This window comes from Notechis scutatus, chromosome 5 (assembly GCF_049901735.1).
Source record: "Notechis scutatus isolate UNSWTSFEM ecotype Mainland chromosome 5, rNotScu1.2, whole genome shotgun sequence".
Lineage (NCBI taxonomy): Eukaryota > Metazoa > Chordata > Lepidosauria > Squamata > Elapidae > Notechis > Notechis scutatus.
Genome location: NC_142013.1, coordinates 56637776 through 56664229, shown reverse-complemented (window position 1 = coordinate 56664229; position 26454 = coordinate 56637776). Strand labels below are relative to the sequence as shown.

At 37.5% G+C, this 26454-nt stretch overlaps 1 protein-coding gene across 1 annotated transcript in view; it reads right to left on the bottom strand.

Annotated features, from left to right (window-relative positions):
• TRAPPC10 (trafficking protein particle complex subunit 10) overlaps positions 1-25866 on the bottom strand; it is a 63502-nt gene extending 37636 nt beyond the window's left edge. Inside the window, exon 1 of the mRNA XM_026674033.2 lies at positions 25543-25866. Coding sequence (XP_026529818.2) covers positions 25543-25657 — 115 coding nt within the window. The 5' untranslated portion in view covers positions 25658-25866. The remainder of the gene's footprint in view (positions 1-25542) is intronic.
• Between the last annotated feature and the right edge of the window lie 588 nt (positions 25867-26454).

Below are 26454 nucleotides of genomic sequence, written 5' to 3'. Positions count from 1 at the left end.
GGGTTTCTGAGAATAAATTTCTCCAGGGAGATTCCTGTTTCAAGAACTTTTCCTCTTCTTTTATTTTGTTTATCCCCACCGCTTCTCTGAGAAGTCAAGGCACCAAACCGACTTCCTCATCCTTTAAGGGAAGCTGCTACACAGGCACCTAACTCTTAACAACCTTCCATTGATTGGAGGGGACCGAAGGGACTTTCATAATTAAGGTGAAAGGCTGAAACTGGTAGAGTGAAAACAACGCCGACTTTCCAACAGAGCAGAGCTGACCCAAAACACATTGCCGGCGAAAGTGACTTTAATGGTTTCATAACGCAGCCCCGCTGCAATAGATGCGCTCATTCTGCCAGAGGGGGCTCTGGGCTTCTTCCCTGAGGATTCCTACATTGGTGGCACCTCTGATGGCACCTCTGAAAGAGGTTCCCAGCTGAGGGAAACAGCGAGGGTTGATTGCGAGGCCTTCTCCTCAGGTCAGGAGCACTAGTGGGTGGTCCCGCTCACGGGCTGCCGCGTGCTTTGGGACCCTCGGCAGGCACTCACTGCTCTGCCCCCTGTGCGCGCATGCGACGAGGCGGCAGGCAGCCCAGCCCCATCAGCCGGAACCAGCCGGCATTACATAATCTTGCCGCGATCCTGATCCGGTCCCTGAGCCAGACGAAGCCACCGGCAAACGGACAAGGGGTGGGGGAACTGGGGTGCCGGTTTGATTAGGAACACACACACACACAACCTGCCTACCAGCGTGGGGAATACGCGGACGCACCTGAGGGAAATACAGGAGTTGCTGGAGGCAGCCGCTGCCGAGCAGAGGCCCCAAATTTTCCAACTAAATACGCCGGGGGACGGGGACGGGGGAGGGGGTAAGCGGGGACCGTTGCGAACCAGCGGCCTCAGCGGCAGCGGGACACCGCTACCCGCAAGGGTCGGGAGGGTGGGGGGAAGGCGACCGGCTATCCCAGGCTTACAGCCGCACCACCGTCATTCCGGGCGGTGCCGCGGGCAGCCGCAGTGCTTCCCAATTACCATTTGCCGGCGTATAAGACGACCCGGCGTATAAGATGACCCCCCCACTTGGAGGCATGTTTTTCAGGGCAAAAAAGTCGTCTTATACGCCGGCAAATACGGTACACATATATTAAATCTTTTATGGTTAGACAAACTAAAGATCTTCAATTCACATTTTATTTAATTTCTTTCCAAGAAATTTTAAGACAAGCAAATGTTGGTACACAATAGGGATATTTATGTAATTTCTTGTAGGAAATGTTTATCAAAAGCATAAAAATTGTTGTTTATAAAATTGGGCTCCTTTTTTCATTTCATTATATGGAAATGAGAATTGGATTTGAATGAGGAAATGTAAATGTGAATGCTGTAGGAATAGATATTTAAAGAATGTTCTACGTAGCTCCCATAATACATGATTTCACACACCCCATAGCCTAGGGTAACATATCAGTAATAGATCAGCACCATAGGGAACAAAGAATTAATCAGTATCATGACTTATTAAATGACAGGATTATCACTTGGGAATTCTCTTTTCAATTAGCTAAACGAACGGAATTTTCTCAGTTGATATTATTTTGACTATGTAAGATTTTTCATTGCTTAAAAGATCTGAGATCAATTAATCTGTGATTAATTGAAAATCTGGATATAATTTATTTTACTAGCCTGTTATAAAATTTCTGGACTAGTGCTCCAATTGAGTTTTATTTCCAAATAAACTTTAAGTATTGCAAAACAAATATATTTAATAGCTTTGAAGAAATGGATGCTGAATAAGAGACTTGTTTATATTTAATGTACTAACAGTACTATATAAGTACACTTAAAAAGTACAACGCATATGCAGTAAACACAATATTTTTTCAAATATTCTGATAAGGCCATAAACTTTCAATTTACTTTAGGCTTTGCACTTATCAAGAACAAGAAACTGCCAACATACACTTAGCAATTCTCCTACTGCTTAAAAAGAGATATATTTTATGCCAGAACAAATATCTGCTCTGTGACTTATCACAGCCTTGAAAGCTCATTTTCTTATTAGAAAAAAACCAAGAGTCCTGGATGGTACTGTCCTTGCTTCCCTAACCTTGGAGACCTAAAGCAAAATTCCATGTTTTTTTCAGATAATTAATCCAGATTAGTTTTACTTCCTGTTATTTCATGGATTTTTCAAGGAATATATTTTACTGCTTGGCTATTATTAAAATGTAATCCTAACACTGTCCTTAATGAAAGGTAATCTCAGAATTATATATGCAAATCTATAAATATCGATGAAATAACACAAAAATAAAAGATCAAGCAGAGATTAAAAAGAAAAAGATTAAGATGAAAAGATGAAAACGTTGTTGTTAGTTGCAAAGTCGTGTCCGACCCATGCGACCCCAGGGACAACGTTCCTCCAGGCCTTCCTGTCCTCTACCATCCTCCGGAGTCGATTTAAGCTCACGCCGACTGCTTCAGTGACTCCATCCAGCCACCTCATTCTCTGCCGTCCCCTTCTTCTTTTGCCTTCTTCTTTTGTTTTGTGTAATGAAAGCATTACACAAAGAGAAATGAATGGAACCATGGATATGATCAAAGTAATTAGAATGTGTATCAGACCAGACCTGATCTGAGTACAGACCTTGTTAATTGCTATTTCCCATGTGAATTAACATAACTCTAGTCTTCCAAAAATATGGGGGACAAAGATTTAGCAATCGGGGAGCTGTTTCAAGGATGGACAGACAGACAGACAAACCAAGCCTTTTTGTCAGAAAAAAACCTGCAGCTATTGAATTTTAACTAGCATAAAAAATTGTATGAAGCAAATTTAAATCTCTTTCAATAAATTAAGTTGCATAATTCATTCTAATTGCAATATATTGACCAGCATAAAAGCAGCAGATGTAGTCATGGGTTACTGAAGCTACAACAAGCCACTGAAAATAATTATTGAAAACAATTATTCAGTTTAAATATTTATAAACTGCTCAGAAAGGAACTTTTATAGTTATAAATCATTTTTTAAAATCTTTTGAAATAGCAGTATTTACCAACTAAAACTAAATAATATTTAGATAGAAGATAATTCTGAAATAGTTTGCAAAGGTCATTTTACTTATAGGTAGCAGAAAAGACAATGCCCTTTTACTCCACCTATGTTTCTTGTATTGATATTTTCTTCAATAAACAAACACATATAAAAATTAATACTAAAAGAAAAGCTCCAACATGTGGCATAATTTTTATTTCCATTAATTCGACTAGCCATTGTATGTACTGTATCTAAGTATGTACATATTTGATTGATTGATTGATTTGTATGGTCCTATCTTAAAACAACCCTGGGTGGCTCACATGCAGATGGAGGAGGGTAGAAGGGCAAAGAGCAATTTGATATATTCTCCTTCATAACATACATTGCTGATCAGCCAGCCTCCTTAGACTTGGCAGATATGACCATGGATCACTTGTTCAGAGAAAAGCAGAAATGTGTTTTCCTTTTCAGCTTAAGAAATTTTTCTTTAACAATCACTGAGAAAGCTTTAAGTACAACATTTTATAAGCTACTTGATGCCATTAACTTCCTGCCATTGTCCTGTTGATTGAAGCAGATAGGTACTGAAATCCAAAACATTATTACAGGCAACCTGACCTGCAAAATTGTATTTGCTACATAAACATATACACACACGATCTTAATATTTTAAAATGAAGTTATAAATACACAGCATAATTTTAAAAGTATAACATCTACTGCATGTGCAATATGTCCAAACCTGCTGGCTCTGCCATTTAAATCACAACAGTCCTGTTCACAAGCTCATATGTCAGATATTGTACCATGCAATTCGAATACTAACACTAAAGCATGTAGGCCATTGGAAAAGGAGCAACACTAAACGCATGTGGGCTATTCTTTTTTTACTGTCCACAGCAATGAGTACAAGTCTTACCGAAGCTATGAAAGTCAACTGGGTGACTTTGAGCCAGTCATTCTCTCTCAGCTCAAGTCACCTCATAGGGTTATTGTTATGGGAAAAATTGGAGGAGGAAGGGGTGTTAGATAAATTTGCCTCCTTGACTTTTTTGTAAAAACAAGAACGGCGGATACAAATAAATGGACAAATGAAAGTAGAATTCACAGTAGCAGAAATAGTAACTAGAACCCTCAACTTCTATGTTAATCGTTTATGCATTGTGCCATTATCTATGGGCTTTTGGTTTGACCTCCGAACTTGGCAATGTGGTTGCAAACGTTTCATCACCATTCGAGGAGACATCGTTAGTGAACTTTGAATTGTACTCATCTGTCAGAACACTTGCCTGGTCTGTTAGACGAGCACAATTCATAGTGCACTGACAATGTATCCTCAAATAGTGATGAAACGTTTGCAACCATATTGCCAAGCTCAGAGGTCAAACCAACAGCCCAACTACCAACCCGAGCTACTAATATTCAAATACATTTTAGCCATTATCTATGTTAGGCTAACTCTGCCCCAAGCATACATATATTGCATTAATATGTAATTTGTATGACAAGGACAATTAAGAATGCATATCCGTAAATCACAGATATCTAACACTCAAAACATTATCAAAAATGTATAAAGGTGTTTCAAATAACTGTTGGAAATGTAACTGTGACGAAGGTACTTTCTATCATCACTGGTGAACCAGTGATAAAGCAAAGAAATACTGAAGCCAGATTTTTGTTTTGATTCAGAAGATTTTTACAACAAATACAAAGTTGAAAGCAGAATTTTTTCTTTTAAGATTATTGGTTAAAGAACTTGATAAAAAATTCATAACTTTATTATGATATGATGAATGAGAATCCTATATGCTAAAAAATGGAAAGATATGTCAATTTCCATAATGGAAGAATGGATGGAAACAGTGATGGAATTGGCAGAGATGGCAAAATTAACTGTTCTTAATCAAAGAATTCCAGTTTTGTTTCCACTTGGAAACAGCTTCTGAACTTTATGCTCCAAACAGAAAAACTGAAACTTTGATTTTAGGTTTTGATGGTTAGATTAACTCTAAATGGCTATTACTTACTAAATATGTAAAGCAAAATTTGAGGTTGTAACTGCATTATGTATTCTACTGCACTGAAAAAAATTGGAAGTCCCTGCTTTTTCTTTCCTCTTTATCTTGGACCACTTTCCCCTATGATCTTTGTTATCATTTGTATTTTATAATAAACTTTAATAAAATAAAAAATGCTGCGCTTTATACACTTATTTCATAGGAAAAGGCAATTTACTAACTAGTAACTACAGTAAGTTGGACACATACCTAGTATAGCTTAATACAGTCATCGAGGCAGAGGCCACATAACAGCAGCTTGCCTAACTCACCCCAAAGCTAGATTTGATATGAAAACTAAATGGGAGAAGGACTCTCTAAATATATTATTCAATAGTGGCAGACTTTGAATTATCATCCTGTTCCTGGCAATGCTATCCTATTCCTGGTCAGTAAATAAAAATCTACCAAGACGTGAGCTTAAAAAAAAGATGTAGTGAAGTCTAGATCCTATCATTGAAAAATTCTATCCCATAAGGCAAGGGTCTTCAAATTTGGCAAGTTTAAGATTGTGGACTTCCAACTCCCAGAATTCCTGAGCTAACATGACTGGAGGAGGAATTCTGGGAGTTGAAGTCCACAAGTCTAAAAGAGACCACTGCCATAAGGTAATCTCCCAAGCAGTCTAACTTCAGTGTAGGCTACTGTCTTTTAAGCAATACTTTTATTTTGCAGCACTTTAAGGTTCAAGCCTTATATGAAAATTGTGTAGATTTTAAATTTGCAATTAATTTGATTTTTAAGTTAAGCTATGGTCTATTTTTAAGAATTCTACTGTATATAGACACAATTATCATACAAGTTCCTTGACAACTGTAATTTGAAAGTCTATTTCAGAGCTATGTTACAAATAAATCAAATCATAGGGCACTAGGAGAGATTGAATTTTTCTGCCTATTATTATACCAACTTCCTGGTTTCTTATCTGAGTAACATAGCCAACTAGCTCCCAAAACTGGGAAATAAGCATATTGCTATATTTCTTCATGCAGATGACACTGTTTTATTTTCTCTCGCTGTGGCTTTTTTCCTTCAAATGGAGCCTCCTTAAAACAGAGTCTCCTTAAACATGAAGCCCTCCAAAAAATTATGAGAATAGGACCTGCTTGCAGAATGGCTATCTCTGTAAGAAAGCTGAGCCTTGCATTGGCTAGGCACATCTGTCAGAAGCTGCAAAAAAAAAAAAAAAAATGGAAAGGTCATTTGGGTGCCGCTGGGCCCTGGAGCTGACTGAGGAGCAGGCCAAGGCCAGTAAGCTGCATGGCTTCATCCCCACTGGTAGCCTGAGGCCTCCCAGCACGCAGCAAGTTTACATGCACCAGTGGGGCCCTGGGCTCCCAGGGCTTACCTCCTGTTGAAGCACCCTCTGTTGAAGCACCCACTTAGTGACCGTTAGCGTCACTTAACTACCACAAATGGGAGAGCTGGGAAGGCAGTCGTTGAGTGAAGTGGTCACGTGAAACTCATTTAAACGACCACCTCACTCAACAACCAAGATCTCAGGATAAATTGTCATCGTAGGTCAAGAATTATCTATAAATGAACTGACAGTACAAAATATACAAGAGTTTAACATTAATAGCACCATAACAATGAATATCACAAGGAAATTAAATTTAGTAAATAACTACCAGTAGGTTTTAATTTGCCACAAAAATTAAGACAATGATGACATCAGCCAAGTTTCTGAAGGAGAAATCTCTAATCAAGGTGCCAGAGTTGACCAGGCTCTTCCATTTCTGAATTCCTGTAGTTCCCACTATCGAACAATAGAATTCTCATGATAGATCATAACAGGCAGATAAAATGAGCTCAATATCTAAATTACAAACTACTTTGAACTTTTAATCATAATTATTAGCTAGAATTCTGACTAGAAATATACTGGTAGCCAGCGCATTTTTTTTTTCAGAATTGTTAATTGGAACAGTTATTCTTAACAATATTCTGTTCCAAAAATCACTGTAACTGCTAGCTGTAGCCACATTATCCTGTAAGGCATTGTAAAATTCTAGAATTTATTGCGTCATTTTAATTAGAAAATTACCTTAACCTGAACAAAATGGAACCTTCAGTTTTAATAACACTCACTGCTAGGGAATACAAGTTGCTGTGGAAGATTATTTCCTTCAAGGGCTTGCTCATAAGTGTTCTGGAGGCTTTAGTTGCCCTTTGTAGGAATCAGGATGCTGATTCAGAAGCACATTCCCTGAGACAAGGCAAGCAAACTTTATTCTCAATATATAAATTTTCAATCAAATATAAAGATCCATAAGGCAAATTCATCATACAGGAGGAGAAAAAAGAGGAAAGTAACAATACTGAACTGGGCTGCAGTCTTCACAGTAAGAGACCTGCAAATGTAGAGTTTTCTGAAATTTTGCATTCGGGTTTGTTTTTCTTTGTTCCAGGAAAAGAAAATAGAAAGGGGAATTTGGCATATATTTGGACTTAGTCAATGAGGTAAGCAGAACAGCAACATTAATTTATTAATGTTGCTGTTGTTCTGCCTACTTCGCTGAGTTGAGAGAGGATAGAAAGAGTCCTCATAAATAAAAAGTCACTGAAAGAAAACAAGTCCTCAATCTGGTCTTTGGTCTTTTTTTTTTTTAATTTCAACACCATATGGAAGATGATATACAGCTAAATTGCATAGCTTTCCCTTTGCATACAGAAAACAATAATATAATCCAATACTGTAAAATACCCATACATAAAATTCTTCCTAGCATATCATTTTAGAATAAAGATTGGATAGCAATACAAATAATTTTCCTGAGCATTTTATATATGTTATATATGCACCACTTCAGCAATCCATTCAAGATTTTCTCACAATACAACATTATGGTGTTTTATGCCACTTTATAAACCCAGAAAAAGGTGGGATAGAAAAGCTAACAGTAATTTCATAATAACAGAAAATCTCACATTTTATCCTATTTTTTAAGAAAGCACATGGGAATATCAAATTTCCCTGGAATTTTGCTCTCCCCCTCATTTTTAAACCTCTAAAATCACTTGTAAATCATAAATTCCTTTGGGATAGAAGGAATCCAATTTTTACCATCTCTGCTTCAGTTCCTCGTATCATCTTCCCTGTTATTTCAGAGATTTCTTAATATTCAAGAGTAGATCTTTGATTGGTGTCTAGGAGAGGATATCAGAGAAAAATAAGCATCATCTTCCTCCTGAATTCCAGTTGTAGGATTTCAGCATCCAAGGCCATATTATCTGCCATAAGGATTTGGAAAAGGGGAGGAATCTCATTTTATTAAACTTTCTATCACTCCAATCCATCCTCCAGACTGATTACAAAAAGTAGAAGTACAACAACAACAAATCAAGAGGCATAATTTGGCCAATGAGGAAAAGGACCAGCAATATTGTCTAAATTCTGAATAGCTAGTGTACTTACATAATTGCCAATTGAGATTAAAATGAACCCACAATAGCTTTTAAACAATACTTCAATTTGCTTTTTGACACAGATGTAACCATTTTATGTAGAAGCCCTATAAAAGGAGTGGGGCAATCCTGGACTTTAGCAATAGTATGATAAAATTATGAAGTAAACTAAGAAAAAGCCAAGACTGATTATATAACAGCTGCACCACTTCAGCAATCCATTCAAGATACCAGAATGCTAGTCTTAACTGAATGGTAGAATGATGTATGAAAAATCGGATTCCACCAAGAGATAGAAAAAGTTTCCAAAGACCCTGCCAAGTAAATGGTTTTAAGGTTATAAATTTATAATTACAAAAGTTATTTATAATGTATACTTTCTAAAATCAAAAAAGTGATTTAAATCAAGCCTAATTACATCATGCAAAATGGCTGGAAGGATAAACAAGAGAACTATCTTTTAGAGCTGCCTGAACTGAAAGTAATTTTTTTCCCAAGCATGAAAATCTCACAAAGTTCTAAGTCCTGTGTTATAAATATTTAATTAACAGTGTATCTACTTCTAGAATACCTCAATTATTTTAAAGGGATTATCTTTTTATATCAATTCATCTATATCAATTTATTTGTTTATGGAGTAAACATACTGTTGACTGTTCTGCAGACAACCATGAACCAATTTTCTTGTCTACAGATTTTTATGTTAAGCAACTTACATAAAATGATTCAAAAATACAGAAATTAGAATACGGAACTTAAAAATGCACAATATACAAAAATAACCAAATTACACAAGTTATGTTATTGTCCCAGAGATCCAAGGCAAAGCACAGATAGTCTTCGACTTTCAACTGTTTGTTTATTGGCCATTCAAAGTTACAACGGTAATGAAAAAAATGACTTATGACCATTTTTCAAACTTATGACCATTGCAACATTCCCATGGTCATGTGCTCAGAATTTAGATGCTTGGCAACTGGCATGAATTTATAGTGGTTGCAGTGTCGCAGGGTCTTGTGATCGCCTTTTGCAACCTTCTGATGAACCAAGTCAATAGGGAACTCAGGTTCACTTAACAACCATGTTAATTGAACAATTGCAGTGATTCACTTATAAAATAAAGCTGATGAACTTGCTGCTATGTGACAATACTAATCAGCAGGCAGGTCTTTCTCAAGGCAAGAATACCAGCAAGAGAACCCTAAACATATCAAATTACTTCTTCTTCTCCTACTTCTCCTAGTATAATGAAGGCTCCAGGTCATATCCTAGATTAAAATTCCTAATAATTTATTTTAGAAACCACAATAGCTGGACTCACACAAGCCTTAAGCCACAATAAGCAAACCAAAATGTGGCTACAATTCAGCCATAGAATACCCACAAATCAAACAATATTCTCTATTTGTGTTATGCAGCATATTATTAAGATCACTAGCATACCAAAAAAAAGTTGACTTGAAATTTAATATTAAGAAAACTAAGACCATGGCATCCGGCCCTCTCAATTCCTGGCAAATAGATGGGGAAGAAATGGAGATAGTGACAGATTTTATTTTCCTGGGCTCCAAGATCACCGCAGATGGGGACTACAGCCAAGAAATTAAAAGACGCTTGCTCCTGGGCAGGAAAGCTATGGCAAATCTAGACAGCATACTAAAAAGCAGAGACATCACCCTGCCAACAAAAGTGCGTATAGTCAAGACTATGGTTTTCCCAGTTGCAATGTATAGCTGTGAAAGTTGGACCATAAGAAAGGCTGAGCGCCAGAGAATTGAGGCCTTTGAACTATGGCACTGGAGAAGACTCCTGCGAGTCCCTTGGACTTCAAGGCGATCAAAACGATCAAACCTAGAGGAGATCAACCCTGACTGCTCTTTAGAAGGTCTGATCCTGAAGATGAAACTCAAATACTTTGGCCACCTAATGAGAAGGAAGAACTCACTGGAGAAGAGCCTAATGCTGGGAAAGATTGAGAATAAAGAAGAAGGGGACGACAGAGAATGAGGTGGCTGGATGGAGTTACTGAAGCAGTAGGCGTGAGCTTAAATGAACTCTGGAGGATGGTAGAGTACAGGAAGGCCTAGAGAAACATTGTCCATGGAGTCGCGATGGGTTGGACACGACTTCGCAACTAACAACAACAAAGTATACAGAATATTTTACAAGAGGTAATTATAACTGTTCCTGTGAAAAAAAGCCCTATATCAGCCTGCAATTGTTTAGTATGTATTTAATTATCATACAAGGTAACACTATCATATGATTGCTTAATTCCTCTATTGTTTATGCCTACTTCCTTAAGTCCAGAGTAAAATAGGACAACTGGAAACGTTTATTAACTCACTGGAGATTATCTTGGTTGAAAGTCCTCCATGAAGCTCCATATCCAATATGTAGTTTGCAAGCTAAATATCTTAGATATCAAGGAACAAATTGCCTCCCAAAATATTGAAAATACCTTTAAAGGCACCATGTTTTGGCAGTTTCTAATATTTTAGAAAACAGTGAGGAAAATGATACAGCATCCAGTAATAAACAAATATCTACCTATAAAAGTTAGTGACAATCAGTTCACAATGGAAAATACTGTTTGCTATTTTCTTTGCCCAAAATTCTCTTAAGCCATTGATTTGAAATTTGTCACATACGTCCATTCTTACAAGAAATCTATAAAATAAATTATGGTATATTCCTCACTGTAATACATACAAATATAGTATTCTTCACTCTGGGCCAATTACTACCTCTCAACCCAAATCAGCATTAAATTATGTAACAGTACAACTTATAAACAAAAGGCTCTTGTTACATCATGCATTGATAAGTCTCACTGGAAGAATTAGGCAAAGAACTAAAAATAATGAGCAGATTCTGCAGCACCAATCCTAAAAAATCCAATATTCCTCACTATAAGAAACATTATACTACAAATTATATATCCTGTGGCAAACAAGAAAGTCACAGAACCTCGGTGGCATACTGGTTAGAGTGCTGTACTGCAGGCCACTTCTGCTGACTATCGGCTGCCTGCAATTTGGCATGTCAAATCCCACCAGGCTCAAGGCTGACTCAGCCTTCCATTCTTCCGAAGTGGGTAAAATGAGGACCCAGAGTGTTGGGGGCAATATGGTGACTCTGGAAACCACTTAGAGATGGCTGTAAAGCACTATGAAGCGGTATATATGTCTAAGTGCTATTGCTATTGCTACAGACTTTGAAAATGTTGTCATGTTGCTGAAAAGACATAGGACAAAAGACAGATATGAAACCACTTCTTTATCTATCTTCAATATCCATTTTATGCTATCTAAAATGGATATTGGAGAGATTTTGCAAAGAAGTAGTTTGTTTTATTGACTACAGCAAGATCTTTATATAGATCATGCCAAAAGCTGAAACATATTAAGGCTAATGGATATCCTAGAACAATTTATTCTTCTTAAAAACCTTTATTATGAATTAGAAGTTACCGTAAGAAATGCATCTGGAGAAACTGTATGACCCAAAATAGGAAATGAAGTAAGACAAGGACTAATATTGTTTCCACATCTCATACAGGATATATATTTAAAAATGGTAGGATTGAAAAAGATGACATGAAGTTAAAACTGGCAGTAAAGGCAAAGCTATTTAGAAGAGCTAATTATGAAAGTGAAAAATAAAAAGTGAAAAATCTGAGTTAATGTAAAATATCAAAACAAAACTAATATCAGTCAGCATACTTAGTGAATTTATAGTTGGTAGCAGAAAACTGAAGTTTTGATTTGGTTTATTTTCTTTTCTAGTTTAAGAGTAACTAAAGGAGAGAGTGTACTCTCAAAATAAAAAGACCAATCCCAAGAAACTGAAATAGCAAACTTTGGTAAAAATCATGACTGCTAAATACATTTTAGGACCAAGATCAAACAATTAAATTAAAGCTCTTTTTTCAGCTAATGACCATGGCAGTAAACATTGAAAAAGAGTAAAAGAAAAAAGAAAAATGTCTTCAAATTAAGTAGCTGAAGATGGTTACCAAGAGTACTGTGGACTTAAAGAAAAACTAAGCATTCAATCCTAGAAGAAATAAGTGAATGTTTCCTTGAGACAATGATCAGCAAGCAGAAACTTACATCACTTGAAGCAAGCAGATGATGGACTAGAAAATTATTACTGTATAGCTAACAAAGTTAAAAAAGACAATGGATAAATTGAATGGATTGGATAAAAATACTATTACTAAATAGCTACAAGTTGAGATTGCAAACACTTGCCCTACAATAACCAGGAATAGAATAAGTTACAATGGCTAACTAACCGCAATACCTCAAAACTCTATTCATTGATTTCCATATGTGCTATCTTTGATTATAATATTTATATTCCTGCAAATGTTATCTTGTTGATTTTCTTTTTTTAAGTTATAACTGTTTTCCTTTTTCTGTTTGCTAGGTTACATCAAAAGGGCCCTCAAGTTTCCCAAATAGAAAATTCCCAGAATTTGGTATAGTCAAAGTAAGCTTCCTTCTGGGCAAAAGAGAATCTAGTATTTTCAGAGCTCATGTGAAGTTCAGTAGTCCTGGTACAGGCATACCAATTATATTTCATTTTCTTTGACAACTTTGAGAACTCAATCTTCAGTAACTTAAATTTATCTCTCTTTAATTGTGAATATGTCTTACTGGTTTAATTAAATTAAATTAAATTAAAAACTATACTAAAAGGAAGTTTAAGTAATATGCGACCAAACATTCTAACAAAGTAGTTTATTGCATGCCACCTAGAGCCACCTGTTATGTGCAATGGAAAGCTATATAAATTTCCAGGTTTGCAAGCCACCAAACAAGCTTGGGCCTCATAAACTTGGATGCTGAGATTCATGAATATTTAACTTTATGGGGAAAAACTCCTCTAAAATAGAGAACAAAATCTTGCTTTGCAAGCTCTGGGTAGAATTTGGAATACATATTTTAAATAAATTACTTTGCAATATCTTTTTCTGAATTTCAAACAGATTTTTGCTTTCTTGATTCACAACAATATCAACTCAAATATGTTTTAATGTTTGAAACCTTGGGTGTCAACGTATTTGATGGAATTGATGTCTGACATTAAACTGTCACCTCCAAAACAAAGAAACATTTTTAAAGTCAGCATTAAGGACATTTATGGTTCACATATTAAAGAACTGAAACACTCAGTAATGGGACACCAATGCTTACAGGTTTTAAAAATGTTAAATTTGCTTCATTTAATTTAAAATTTGAAATGGATTCATCAAAAAATCTTATTTTGAATTTACTGGATACTCCAAAGAACGTATTCAAAAGGACAAGCATCGTTATTTTCTCTGCTGGCAATGTAAGAAATGTAAGGGTTCCATTGGCTCAAATAATTTGGTCCTATAGATCACTAACATCTTTCTGGAAAAATATTTAATGTAAATAAACAGATATATAGGGATGTATTTTAGTATTAAAGATGTTAATGTTATGTTGAAAGTTTGGAACTACACTATTTGTGAGCATTATGATTGTTGCTTAGAGAATTGTTTTCAGAAATTTGAAAAGTAGCAATATTCCTGATATTTAAGCCTGAATTCAAGAAAATGTGACAAGCTTTTTTTTAAAAAGCTTATTTTTCCTGTGGCATAAATTATTACAATAATTATTACTTTCTGCTAAAGTAGATTTAGAAATCTATTTACATTTGATTAATAAATTGATGGTTTCCTCTTTTCTGATTTTAACTAGTACAACAATATTATTTGCTTGTACCACTGACAAAAATTAATCTATATTATTATTATTATTGTTGTTGTTGTTGTTGTTGTTGTTGTGTTTGTGATATATTTGTATTTTATACATGACCTAGAACCTATTTTGGATCTAGGTAGCAAATAAATCCCATAAACAAACACAATCTTGTAATATAAATACTTTAAAATATTTATATATTTTAAATGTGTATAACGACAGTTTAGTTTAGTGATTAAGACACAAGGCTAAAAACTGAAGGATCAGGAGTTCTAGTCTTGCCTTTGGCAAGAAAGCCAACTGGGTGACTTTGGACCAGTCTTTCTCTCTCAGCCCAACCCACTTCACAAGGTTGTCGTGGGAAAAATAGAAGAGAAAGAAGTATTTAGGTATGATTGCCACTTTGAAATATAGATAGATAGATAGATGGATGGATGGATGGATGGATGGATGATAGATAGATAGATAGATAGATAGACAGATAGATAGATAGACAGACAGACAAAAAAACCTGTAACAATGGGAATTTAGTTGCAAAAGGTGCTATCACATGCCTACATTTTGCTATCATAGTCTAACATAGCTACTGTCCTATAATATGCACAATAATTTCAATAAACTGTGTAAAGGGTGCAGACAAGCTTCAGTGATCTTCATTAGACCAGAACACACATACAAATAACTGTAATTCAATATCCTATTTTACTTTATTTATAAGCTCCTCATTCCAGAAAAGTTTTAACTGTCAGCCAGATCTCCAGCATGATTTTCTGAAGGTGGCTTGCTCTCGCCTGCCATAGAAATAGGGAGTGGGCCTAGGCATTTGGATTTGCCTGGGCATTTGAAGCAAGCTGGTGTGAAGTTGAAAAGGAGTTTTCCACTCGTGAATTATGGTACTACTGAGCGGAGTTGCTTATACTTCTTCAAGGCCAACCATCCTGAGACTCCAAATGTGAGAAATACCTGCAGAAGAGCTTTCCCATAACATCATACTGGATGTTGATTGGACTCTCAGTGCTGGACCTCAGGGGGAGGGATTTGGGGTAACTTTCAACACTTGGTTCAGATCTTGCCTTGCTTTCGCTGCTAACAATACAAACTTAGTAAAAGTAACTCTTCTCTAAACCAATGTAGTTGGAGGTTTTCTTTCTTAGGTTTTGAACAGAGGCAGGCCTGACATTAGGCAAGATCTGAAAGATGCATGCAAGTTACACATTGAAAGTCACACCAAATCCCTCCCCCCCAGGTTCTAGCATTGAGAGCGCTATAAAAATTTGCAAAAACCAGGAAACTGCAATTTTATTCTTTTTTATTTTGTTTGTCGAACATGTACAAGATAACAAGTATAGATATGAACATAAACATGAACAAAGGAAGTAAATACAGATAAATGGGGACAGTAAGACAGGGATGGTAGGCACACTGGTGCGCTTATTCATGCCCCCTTTACGGATCTTTTAGGCTGGCTGAGGAATTCTGGGAGTTGAAGTCCACAAGTCTTGAAATTGCCAAGTATGGAGACCTCTGCTGTAGGCAATTCATCTCTTCCTTTGCTAAAATTGCATTGCTCACTAATGTTTTGAAAACTAAGTGAGAAAACAAGCCTAAGCTCAGCCAACCCCTTGAGTGGACAATGGAATGCCACGCTGCCTTTGAAAAGCACAAGTGGCTGTTTGCACCTGAACCCATATTTATTTTTTAAAAAAACTTTTTTATAATCAACTTTATTGATTATACAACTAAAATGTCAAACAAACACATTCACAACACACAGAAAGAAAAAGAAAAAAAAAACGATTTTAAAAAAAACCTAGCAATTCTATTATCAACAGTCTATGGTTCCTTGTTTGTAATCAATATTGGTGACATATTTACAAATACATCTTATTGCGAGTGCACCTGAACCCATATTTAAACACCCCAACACCGATGCCTGTTTGTGATCTAGGCTGATACTAGTGATGTGGCTCTGGGAGCCATGCTGTTGCAGGCAAATGCCAAAAGGGACCTTACAACTCAGACCTTACACCTCCAGAAAATTAACTGAGACCAAAAGGAGGTGGGCAATTTGGGAGAAGGAAGCCTTTGCTGTGTGATGGGCACTATTAACTTGGAGGCATTTCCTAAAAGGGGCAAAGCAGCCTTTTTAGGTGTGGACAGATCACAAAAACCTGGAGGCCTTGAAAACGCCATGAAAATTCTCACCTAAGCAAGTTTGTTGGGCACAAGACTTTAACCAGTTTAATTTTGCACTGCGCTACATTCCTGGGGGAAAGAACTTTATGCCTGATGCTTTGTCCAGATTACCTCAATATAACAGTGTTAGGCCTGAAGTAATCCGACCAGTCATCCTTTCTAAGCAGCTGGCCACTCCTGTGATTACCAAGGCTCAGAAAAAAAACTGCCGGCCATTTTGGTTTTGTGAAGACTTTGCACCTGATCAAGTGGCAGTTTTGGTGGCCTTCATTGAAAAAGGACATTGAGACTTATTTTCCCAGCTGTCCTGTCTATGCTGCAGCTAAACGGCTCCCAGGGAAGCCCACTGGACTTCTATAGAGTGTTGCCAATCCTAAGGCCCCATCAAAGGAAATATCAATGGATTTTATAATTGAATTGCCTGAGAGTGGGGAGAATACACTTATTTGAGTTGTTACACATTTATTTTCTAAGCAGGTGCATTTTGTCCCATGCACTAAGATACCTACAGTTAAAGGATTAACTAAACTGTTTATTCAACATGTGTATAGGCTACATGGAGTTCCTGATCGTATTATCTTGGAAAGGGGGGTACAATTCACCTTCCCAATTTTGGTGAGAATTCTTAAGGATGTTAGGCTCCACCTGGGGCTAAGCTCTGCCCACCACCCTCAAACTAACGGGGCTTGTGAATGAACCAACTCGGTTCTGGAACAGTATCTTAGGTGCTATGTAAATTACCAGCAAGAAAATTGGCCCAACCTGCTGCCCTTTTCAGAGGTCTCTTATAATAACTCAGAACATAGTAGTACTGGCTTCACCCTGTTCAAAGTTCTCCATACCAGAATTGTCTCAGGAAAAGCCTCTGATCCCCTCCTTGGTGGAGTGGATTGAACAGCTGCAACACAACTGGCCCATCACGCATAAGGCGCTGGATAAGGCACATCAAGCCCCTAAGAAAAAGAGGGCTAAGAGGGTTTCAAGTGATGATAAAGTGTATCTGTCTCCTAAATACTTACAAACTACCCCAAAATCAAAGAAATTGGAACCTAATTATGTGGACCCTTTCCCAATTTTAAGAATCATCAACCCAGTTACTGTACAGTTGGATCTGCCAAAAAAGTCTTAGATGGATCCACCCAATGTTTCATGTTAGCTTATTCAAGCTTGAGAAAGCCTGCTCCTCCAGTACCCCTCCTTATAGAAAGGGAGCGGCACTTTCAAGTTAAAGAAATCTTTGATTCTAAATAATGGAAAGTGCTCTCGGCATTTGGTAGCTTGGAAGCATTTCCCTCCTTCCCAGTCTGAATGGGTGGATGCTCAAAATGTTCAGGTCCCCAAACTCCTTCAGGTGTTTCATAGGAAATATCCCGATAAACCAGGGCAAAATAATATTCCTTAATTTTATCTTGAATCATTTTGTATTGTCCATTTTAGTTTTGTGCTATGCTCTCTTCTTTTATAGGGCTCACGCCTCTGTTACAGAAGGGCCGAATGTCAGCCAGATCTCCAGCATGGTTTTCTGAAGCTTGCTTGCTCTTGGCTGCCATAGAAATGGGGAGGGGGGCCTGGGCATTTGGGTTAGGGAAGTGAGCTGATGTGAAGTAGTCCCATGCGAACCGGAAGGGAGTTTTTCACTCATGAATTATGGCACTGCTGAGCAGAATTCTTTATACTTCTTCAAGGACTGTTAGGAATAACATGGGTTACTTAACGTAGTTTGGGTAAAATAATATATATAAACTATGATTGTGAGTTTAAGTGTGTGTCACTTTAACTGCAAAGCTTGTAATTTTGGGTGCGGCTGTAAATCACCATAAGAGGGAGCAAGAGAACTTGATTGATTGCTGGTTTACTGAATTGCTTGCTGACGATGATGGATTGTTAACTGCGTGTTTCTCTTGCTGTTGCTGAAGGAAGAAAGGAGGTTTTACTTCTTATCTCTACTGCGAAGAGATAAATTACTGGACTGATATTAGTAAGTTTAATGACCTCTTTTTCGACACTGGACTTTGCAACTGATTAATCCCTGGACGGACTGAACTTAGTGTATGATATATGGACTGTTTGACTATGCATATAAATCTTACTGGAATAAACTATTTAACTAGCACATTGTATCTGTTTTACTGAGTGTAAACTACAACAACATTTATCTCACATATTTGCCTGCCTGCCTGCCTGCTGTGCAGGTTCTGCTAGGGTGTATATCCCTAACACTGGTTATGGGCCCAGGCTGCACAGTCAGACTAACCAGGATATAACAGGCTTATATAAAGTGAGAGTTTGTGTAGTTACACAATACTGTAAACAGACAGCTGTGTTTTATTAATTATAGTTTAATATCCAGAGAAAGATGGCACAAGTCAATTTACCAAGTTTGTCTCTAATATCCAAACTAGATGGAACAAACTATGTTTCATGGTCTATGAAATGCAGCCTACTTCTACGCAGAGAAGGTTTATGGAGTATAATTCAAAACCCACCAGAGGTAGATGCATGGGATCCGGAAAATGAGGATGATGCCCAGAAAATACAAGAATATAAACTGAAGAATGAGCAAGCTCTCTGTATAATAGGACTGACACTCTGTGACCAGCAGCTTGTCCATATTCGTGGAGAAGAAACAGCTGCGAAATGTTGGGAGAATTTAAAGAAGATTTATGTTCGAGACAGTGTAGGAGCACATATAAATCTTACACGGAAACTGTTCAGAACACATCTTCAAAAGAATGGAGACATGTTAACTCATTTAAACACAATGAAGAGAATTTTTCAGGAACTGCATGAAAAAGAACTTATCTTCACAGAACTCCCTCAGGTTTATATAATTTTGTCTTCGTTAGATGAGAGTTATGACGACTATGTAACTTCACTGGAAGTACTGCCAAAAGATAACCTCACATTAACTGACATTACTGGCAGATTAATTGAAGAAGCCAGGAGAAGGCTTGAAAGGGATCAACTCAGAAGGGAACAACCACAAGAAGATAAAGAATCTTCGACAGCCTATACAATTAGAAAATGTTTTAATTGTGGAGGAAAAGGACATTTGGCTAGATTCTGCAAGAAAGGAAAACGCCACAATGCCAGCCAGAATGCTAAAAGGCATCAAAAGGATGAAAAATGCTTAGAGTTAGCCATGTATAGCAACGAAACTGTGAATAATAATTTATGGGTTGTAGATAGTGGAGCATCGCACTGCATAACGAAAGATAAGAAAAGATTTGTTAAGATGTCCACGAGTTCACAGCAGATATTGTTAGCCAATGGCTGGAAAATGAAAGCAAAAGGTGAAGGTATTGCACATTGTTCTTGCATAAAAGAAAATGTAAAAATGTTATATGTACCACAACTTAAGTTTAATTTGCTTTCGGTTAGAGTTTTGGTTAAACTAGGTTATGTAGTTACCTTTAGAGGAGAAAACTGCATAATAGAAAAGGAAGGTAAAAAAGTGACTGCAACTTTAAAAGGTGAATTGTATGTGTTAAATGATAATTCATTAGAGGTAGCTAACACAGTATATAATAATGTTAAACCTCATGATGAATGCATACATTTGTTACACAGACGTTTAGGGCATATAAATTTTAAAATGCTCAAACAAACGGTTGAACTGTCTGAAGGTATAAAACTAAAGCCTTGCAGTAAGTATTTGCACTGCAATGCATGCAGTCAAGAAAAAAGTAAGGTAATACCAGCAAATAGAATAAATGGATTTAAGACAAAGGAACCTCTAGAGGTCGTATTTGCTGATATTATATTTCCTAAAAAACCAAGTGTGGGAGGTGCTCGTTATATATTAAGTATAATGGATCATTATTCCAGATATGGTTTCTGTTATTTAATGAAGAGTAAAACTGAAACATATCAGAATTTCTTTAATTGGTTAAAGTTTGCAGAAAGAAAAACTAAAAGGAAACTAGTAACTCTTGTAACTGATAATGGTACAGAATTTATAAATAATAAATTCCAAAATAGACTGAAGATGGCAGGTGTTGAACATAAAAAGTCTGCACCATATAGGCCACAACATAATTCCTTTATAGAAAGACGAGGCCAAACAATACAAGCAATGGCTCGTACTATGTTGTCAGATTCAGGATTACCTGAAACTTTGTGGGGAGAAGCAATAATGTGTGGTAATCATATATTGAATAATGTTGTTAACTCAACAACAGGTGAATTACCATTCACACGGTGGCATGGTTGAAAACCTGACCTAAGCTACATGCACATATTTGGAGCACCAGCATGGGTGCATATTCCTACACAACTGAGACACAAGGGGCAGCATAGGGCTAAAAAGTTATTCTTTGTAGGTTATGAATCTAATCACAAATCATACAGATTCTGGGGAAAAGGTACACCTAGAGTTTACTGTAGTGCTAGTGCACAATTCCTTGAACATGTAGGATGGGAAAAACTGGAACAAGATTCAAGTAAGGAAGTAATCATAGAAACCTACAAAAGACCAAAACCACATATCATTAATAAGAAGAGTACAATTAAAGAGGAAGTACAGGAAGAGCACATAGGACCAGAAGAGGAAGAAATAGGTGAACAGGAAGAATTAGATAACCAGGAACAGGTAGTACATGAAAGTCCACCTGTAAGCCCTGTAATACCTAGACGATCTACACGTGAAACCAGACCACCTGACAGGTACCAAGCAAGTGTAGTTTGCCAAGTTAGTAAAGTTCCAACTACTGTTGAAGAACTTAGAATGTATCCAGTAAAGGAACAAGAAAATTGGCAAAGAGCAATGGAGAAAGAATTAAATTCATTAAAACAAATGGAAGTATATGAAAATGTAAAATTATCTCCAGGTGAAAAGTCCATTGGCTGTAAATGGATATTTAAATTAAAAACAGGTAAAAATGGGACTGTTACCCATAAGGCTAGGTTGGTAGCTCAAGGATTTAATCAAACTGCATGTGATTATGATGAAGTATTTGCACTGAGTCTAAAAGCAACAACCTTGAGAGCAGCTTTAGTGTGGGCAGCTAAGAAGAATTATATTATAAATCACTTAGATGTAGAAACTGCCTATCTGCATGCACCATTGCAGCACACTATATACTTAAAGAAACCTGTAGGAATTAAGGATGATAAAAAGAATAATGACTGTTGGAAGCTTAAAAAGAGTCTCTATGGATTAAAACAATCTGGTTACGAATGGAACCAATATATTGTTAAGGAGTTAAATAATATAGGGTTTAAAGCAGGTTTAGCTGATCCATGTGTATTTAAGAGAGAGACAAATGGAATAGTGTCATTATTATTGTTATTTACAGATGATATTGCCTTAATTACAAAAACTAATAATGAAGCTACTGAAATAATATCATTATTAGGTAAGAGGATAAAATTAAAGCAATTAGGAGAGATAAAACAGTATCTAGGATTGCCAATAAATAAAACCAAAGGTGGCTATAAGATATCTCAAGAGGATAAGATTTATCAATTACTAAAAACATACAAGATGGAACTTTGTAAACCAGCTAAAACTCCAATGAGTAAGGAATTTGGCCACACTGATGCTCAAAGTCCAAAATTCGATAAGACTATTTATCAATCACTAATTGGTAGTTTATCGTACATTAGTAATTGGTCAAGGCCAGATATTGCTTATGGCGTTAATCAATTGGCAAGATTCAACGCTGAACCCACTGAACAACACTGGCAAGCAGCAAAGCGTATATTAAGATATCTTAAAAGGACAATGCACTATGCATTGTATTTGGAGCCAAAAGGTGATCTGATTTTAAGTGCATATGCTGATGCAAGTTTTGCAACAGACATAAACACTAGGAAATCAACTTCAGGTACGGCTATACTATTAGGAAAAGCACTGATTGGTTGGAGGTCAATTAGACAGCAACACATAAGTATGTCCACAATGGAAGCAGAATTTTCATGTCTATCTTTATTATGTACTGATTTAATTCTGTATAAACAGTTGTTATTAGATATGGGAATAACTGTTATGATTCCATTGTAGTTTATGAGGACAATCAAGCAACCATACGGTTGGCTACAAATATTGCTGTAAAAACGAGATCTAAGCATACAGATCTTAGATATCTGAATGTAAGACAATCTGTAAAAAATGGTTTAATAAGATTGGAATATTGCATGACTGAAGAAAATATTGCTGATCAATTTACAAAAGCCCAAGGTTCAGTCAAACATAAAGTTGTGATAACTATGGTTTGAAGTTGTAAATAGATATACATATTATTATATTACCCAAAAGGGGAGTATGTTAGGAATAACATAGGTTACCTAACGTAGTTTGGGTAAAATAATATATATAAACTATGATTGTGAGTTTAAGTGTGTGTCACTTTAACTGCAAAGCTTGTAATTTTGGGTGCGGCTGTAAATCGCCATAAGAGGGAGCAAGAGAACTTGATTGATTGCTGGTTTACTGAATTGCTTGCTGACGATGATGGATTGTTAACTGCGTGTTTCTCTTGCTGTTGCTGAAGGAAGAAAGGAGGTTTTACTTCTTATCTCTACTGCGAAGAGATAAATTACTGGACTGATATTAGTAAGTTTAATGACCTCTTTTTCGACACTGGACTTTGCAACTGATTAATCCCTGGACGGACTGAACTTAGTGTATGATATATGGACTGTTTGACTATGCATATAAATCTTACTGGAATAAACTATTTAACTAGCACATTGTGTCTGTTTTACTGAGTGTAAACTACAACAACGTTTATCTCACATATTTGCCTGTCTGCCTTGCAGGTTCTGCTAGGGTGTATATCCCTAACAAGGACAACCGTCCTGAGACTCCAGATGCGAGAAATACCTGCAGAGGAGCTTTCCCATAACATCATACTGGATGTTGACAGGACTCTCAGTGCTGGATCCTTCAGGGAAGGACTTGGGGTGACTTTCAATGCTTAACTTTCGCAGGCTTTGCCTTGTTTTTGCTGCTATCAATTCAAACTTAGTAAAAGGACCTCTTATCTAAGTCAATGGAGTTGGGGGTTTTCTTTCTTAGGTTTTGAATGGAGGCAGGACTGACATTTAACTATCTTAACTGCTAGTAAGAAAACTCAGAAGAAACATTTTTAGCTAAATTCCTGGGTAACACAATTCCTCTCCCCTTTGAGATTAAATAGCCTCAAGACCTTGCTTGAGCTTTTTGGTTTTAGTCTTTTCAGGGAAAGAAATAGAAGATTACATTCAAATGGTCCACTTCTTTCAGATGGTCTAGGCTTTTTCAAACTGACTTCTGGTTGATGGCTTTAAAATAATATTGTGTTTTCTTTCACTAGTACAAAGTAGAAGGTATTATCTTTTCTTCAGTTTGGTCCATCTGCCCAGTTGAAGGGGGGGGGAGATTGTGGCAGTAATTATCTGTGAAAACAATGTATGAACCTCAGGCAGAGTTGAGTGGGTAGGACTAAGGATTTGGGGGGAGGGATTTTTCTTACTCACTGCCAGGCATTTGTGGGATAAAAGACATGTTCAGGCCAAATATAAAAACAAGAAGCCAGGAAAGAGCGAATTACAAAACCCTGATAGGTAATCAAAGATAACCCATGCACTATATCTTTCTCAGTTGTGAGATACTGAAGTGACATTCTCTTCCCTGCAGACTTTAAAGAGTTACTGATTGCTGAAATAACATGCATGAAGAACTTTTAACAATGTAAAGAAACATAGCCTTTTCTAAGTTTTAAGGCTTAACATTCAAACAACAGTAAAATTCAATTTCACTTATAACTTTGTGTTTATATTGGAAATATGAAATGTACTCTATTAAACAGAATGAAGCTAAAACTATACATTGAAAAAATGCAGACTAATCTCTAATAGAAACAAACATGTTTATGCACATAATCAAATGCAACCAATCAATGTTTGTCAAGTAGTTATTACTAAGAAGTCAATAAATGTAAGTTTAGAAATATTGTAAGCTAGTGCAGTGATCAAAAAATGTTTCCCCCACCCATTTGCTAAAGTTGTTATTGTTCACCACACATATCACAAACTAATGTTATAAAACGTCAGGGCTAAAATTCTAAGACTGAATACTCTGCATGAATGAAAACCTGCTAGAAATGTATTTATACTCCATTCCTACAATAGCTCAGATTATTTTTGTTCTGCTCATTTTGAAGAAATATAGATGGGATAGTACATATCTTGACTTAAATCTTTTCATTGTGTTATATTTATTTCTAAACTGACAATTATTTATCCTGCTTCAAAATAGATCTACATTGCTTATGTTCTTTAAAACTGCCACCAGTAGCAAAACAGATGGTATAAAAACATTCTACCTTGAAACCGACAAGTGAAAAAGGCTCTTAACTCTCCATCTTTTTACATTTTAATAGTTGTATCATAGCCCTCCGAATGAGATTAGGCCAATTAGGATAACCTCAAGTCATTTCTTAGGACCTCAACCTACTACTTTCATCTGTGAATAAACAACTGTGTTAACAACTACCACATAGCAAAAGGGTTGATAATGCAAATTCCCTACAGTTGTACACATACAACTGAGAGATCTGGGGCCAGTGAATTCTCTGCTTTCCACCCGAGTTTCCCAAACCCAGATTTCTACCGTTCCTTTCTATCAAATCCATTTTTCCTAGATTTGTTTTGAGAGGAAAAGTGAAACTGGGATATTCAGCACACGTTTGCGGGTGTGGGATTCCCAGGAACCAAAGGAGACAGCCAACGCGATATACCTCTCCATCCTTCTAGCGGTCCGTCCCTTCTGTGACAGAAACACGCGTGGAATCGTTTGACATCCAAGCACAGTAAGCGCTAATAGAGCCCTCTCCAAGAACTGCCTCCTGTGCAGAATATTGGAACGAGCACTGAAGAGAAAGAGCCTCGACAAGGGTTGCCCCCGTGGACCGAGCCTCGGCTCTCCGGTCAACCCCACAAGGGGGTCTAAGCGGTGACACCCGACATAGGAGCCCCTTCCCCCGAGCAAAAAAAAAAAAAAATCCGCCTTTCCCAAGGCAAAGGTTCCCGCCCCTCGCCGATGACCCTGGGCGGGGGATGCACGGAACGACCCTGCCGCAGAGCCGCCCCCGGCCGCACGCCTCACTGTCGGCTCACTCACAGGTAACGATGGGCTTGTTCTCCATCGTGTAGATAACCGGCGGCGTCTCCACCGATGTCCTGCCTTCTCCCGGCGCCGCGATGACTGCTGCTGCCGCCACCGGCGCGAGTTCCATGGGTAGGCAGGGCGTTCAGCCCCGGCTCCTTCTGCTCCGAGCCATAAAGCCGGCCCGCCGCGCCTCCCCCGCGCCCGCCCTCCTGCCGCCTCCGGCGAAGGGACCCTCCTGAAAGGCTCCCCTCCAACCCGAGCCGGCCCCCCTCGCGCGCGGTCGTCTCTCGGCACGAAGAGCGTTCCAGCTTCATCCGCTTCCTGTATCACCGACCAGCATTACCCCTTCCGGCAAAGGGAGAAGCGGATGTTAAAGGGGAGGCTGGAATCTGCCGTGGCCTCCGATGACATTTTTTTTTCTAAAAGGGGAGTGTGCAGTGGAAAGGAAGGGCAGGGAGAAGAGCAGGTAAGGGGGTGGCGGATGCCTGGCATTCCGTAGAAAGGTTTGTTTGCAAGTGGGCGAGCGGAGCAGGGCCATAGACATTTTCTTTTTCTGAAAAAGGAATCTTAGCTTGCATTATTTATTTCTACATCCTGATTACCTGTCTTGTTTTTCTCTCCCGAGGAGTTGATGTAGGCACCTTCTTGATTTGATCCTGGCAAATAGGGGCGTAAGATGCACGCCGGAAGAGTATTGCTGCGCTTGTTAAGTAGAACTAAATACATTTTACAAATAGGTCGCATTTTGCAGCCGTGAATATATTCATTTGCAGCAGTTCTGTAGAGTCTGATGTATCGTTCTAGACAATATACAGGTAGGCCTTGCTTACCAACTGCCTCGTGCAGTGACCCTTCACAGTTACCAAGCCCCTAAAACAAATAGCTGCTCTAAAGGCACACATTTACAATGGTCTTGGCATCCTT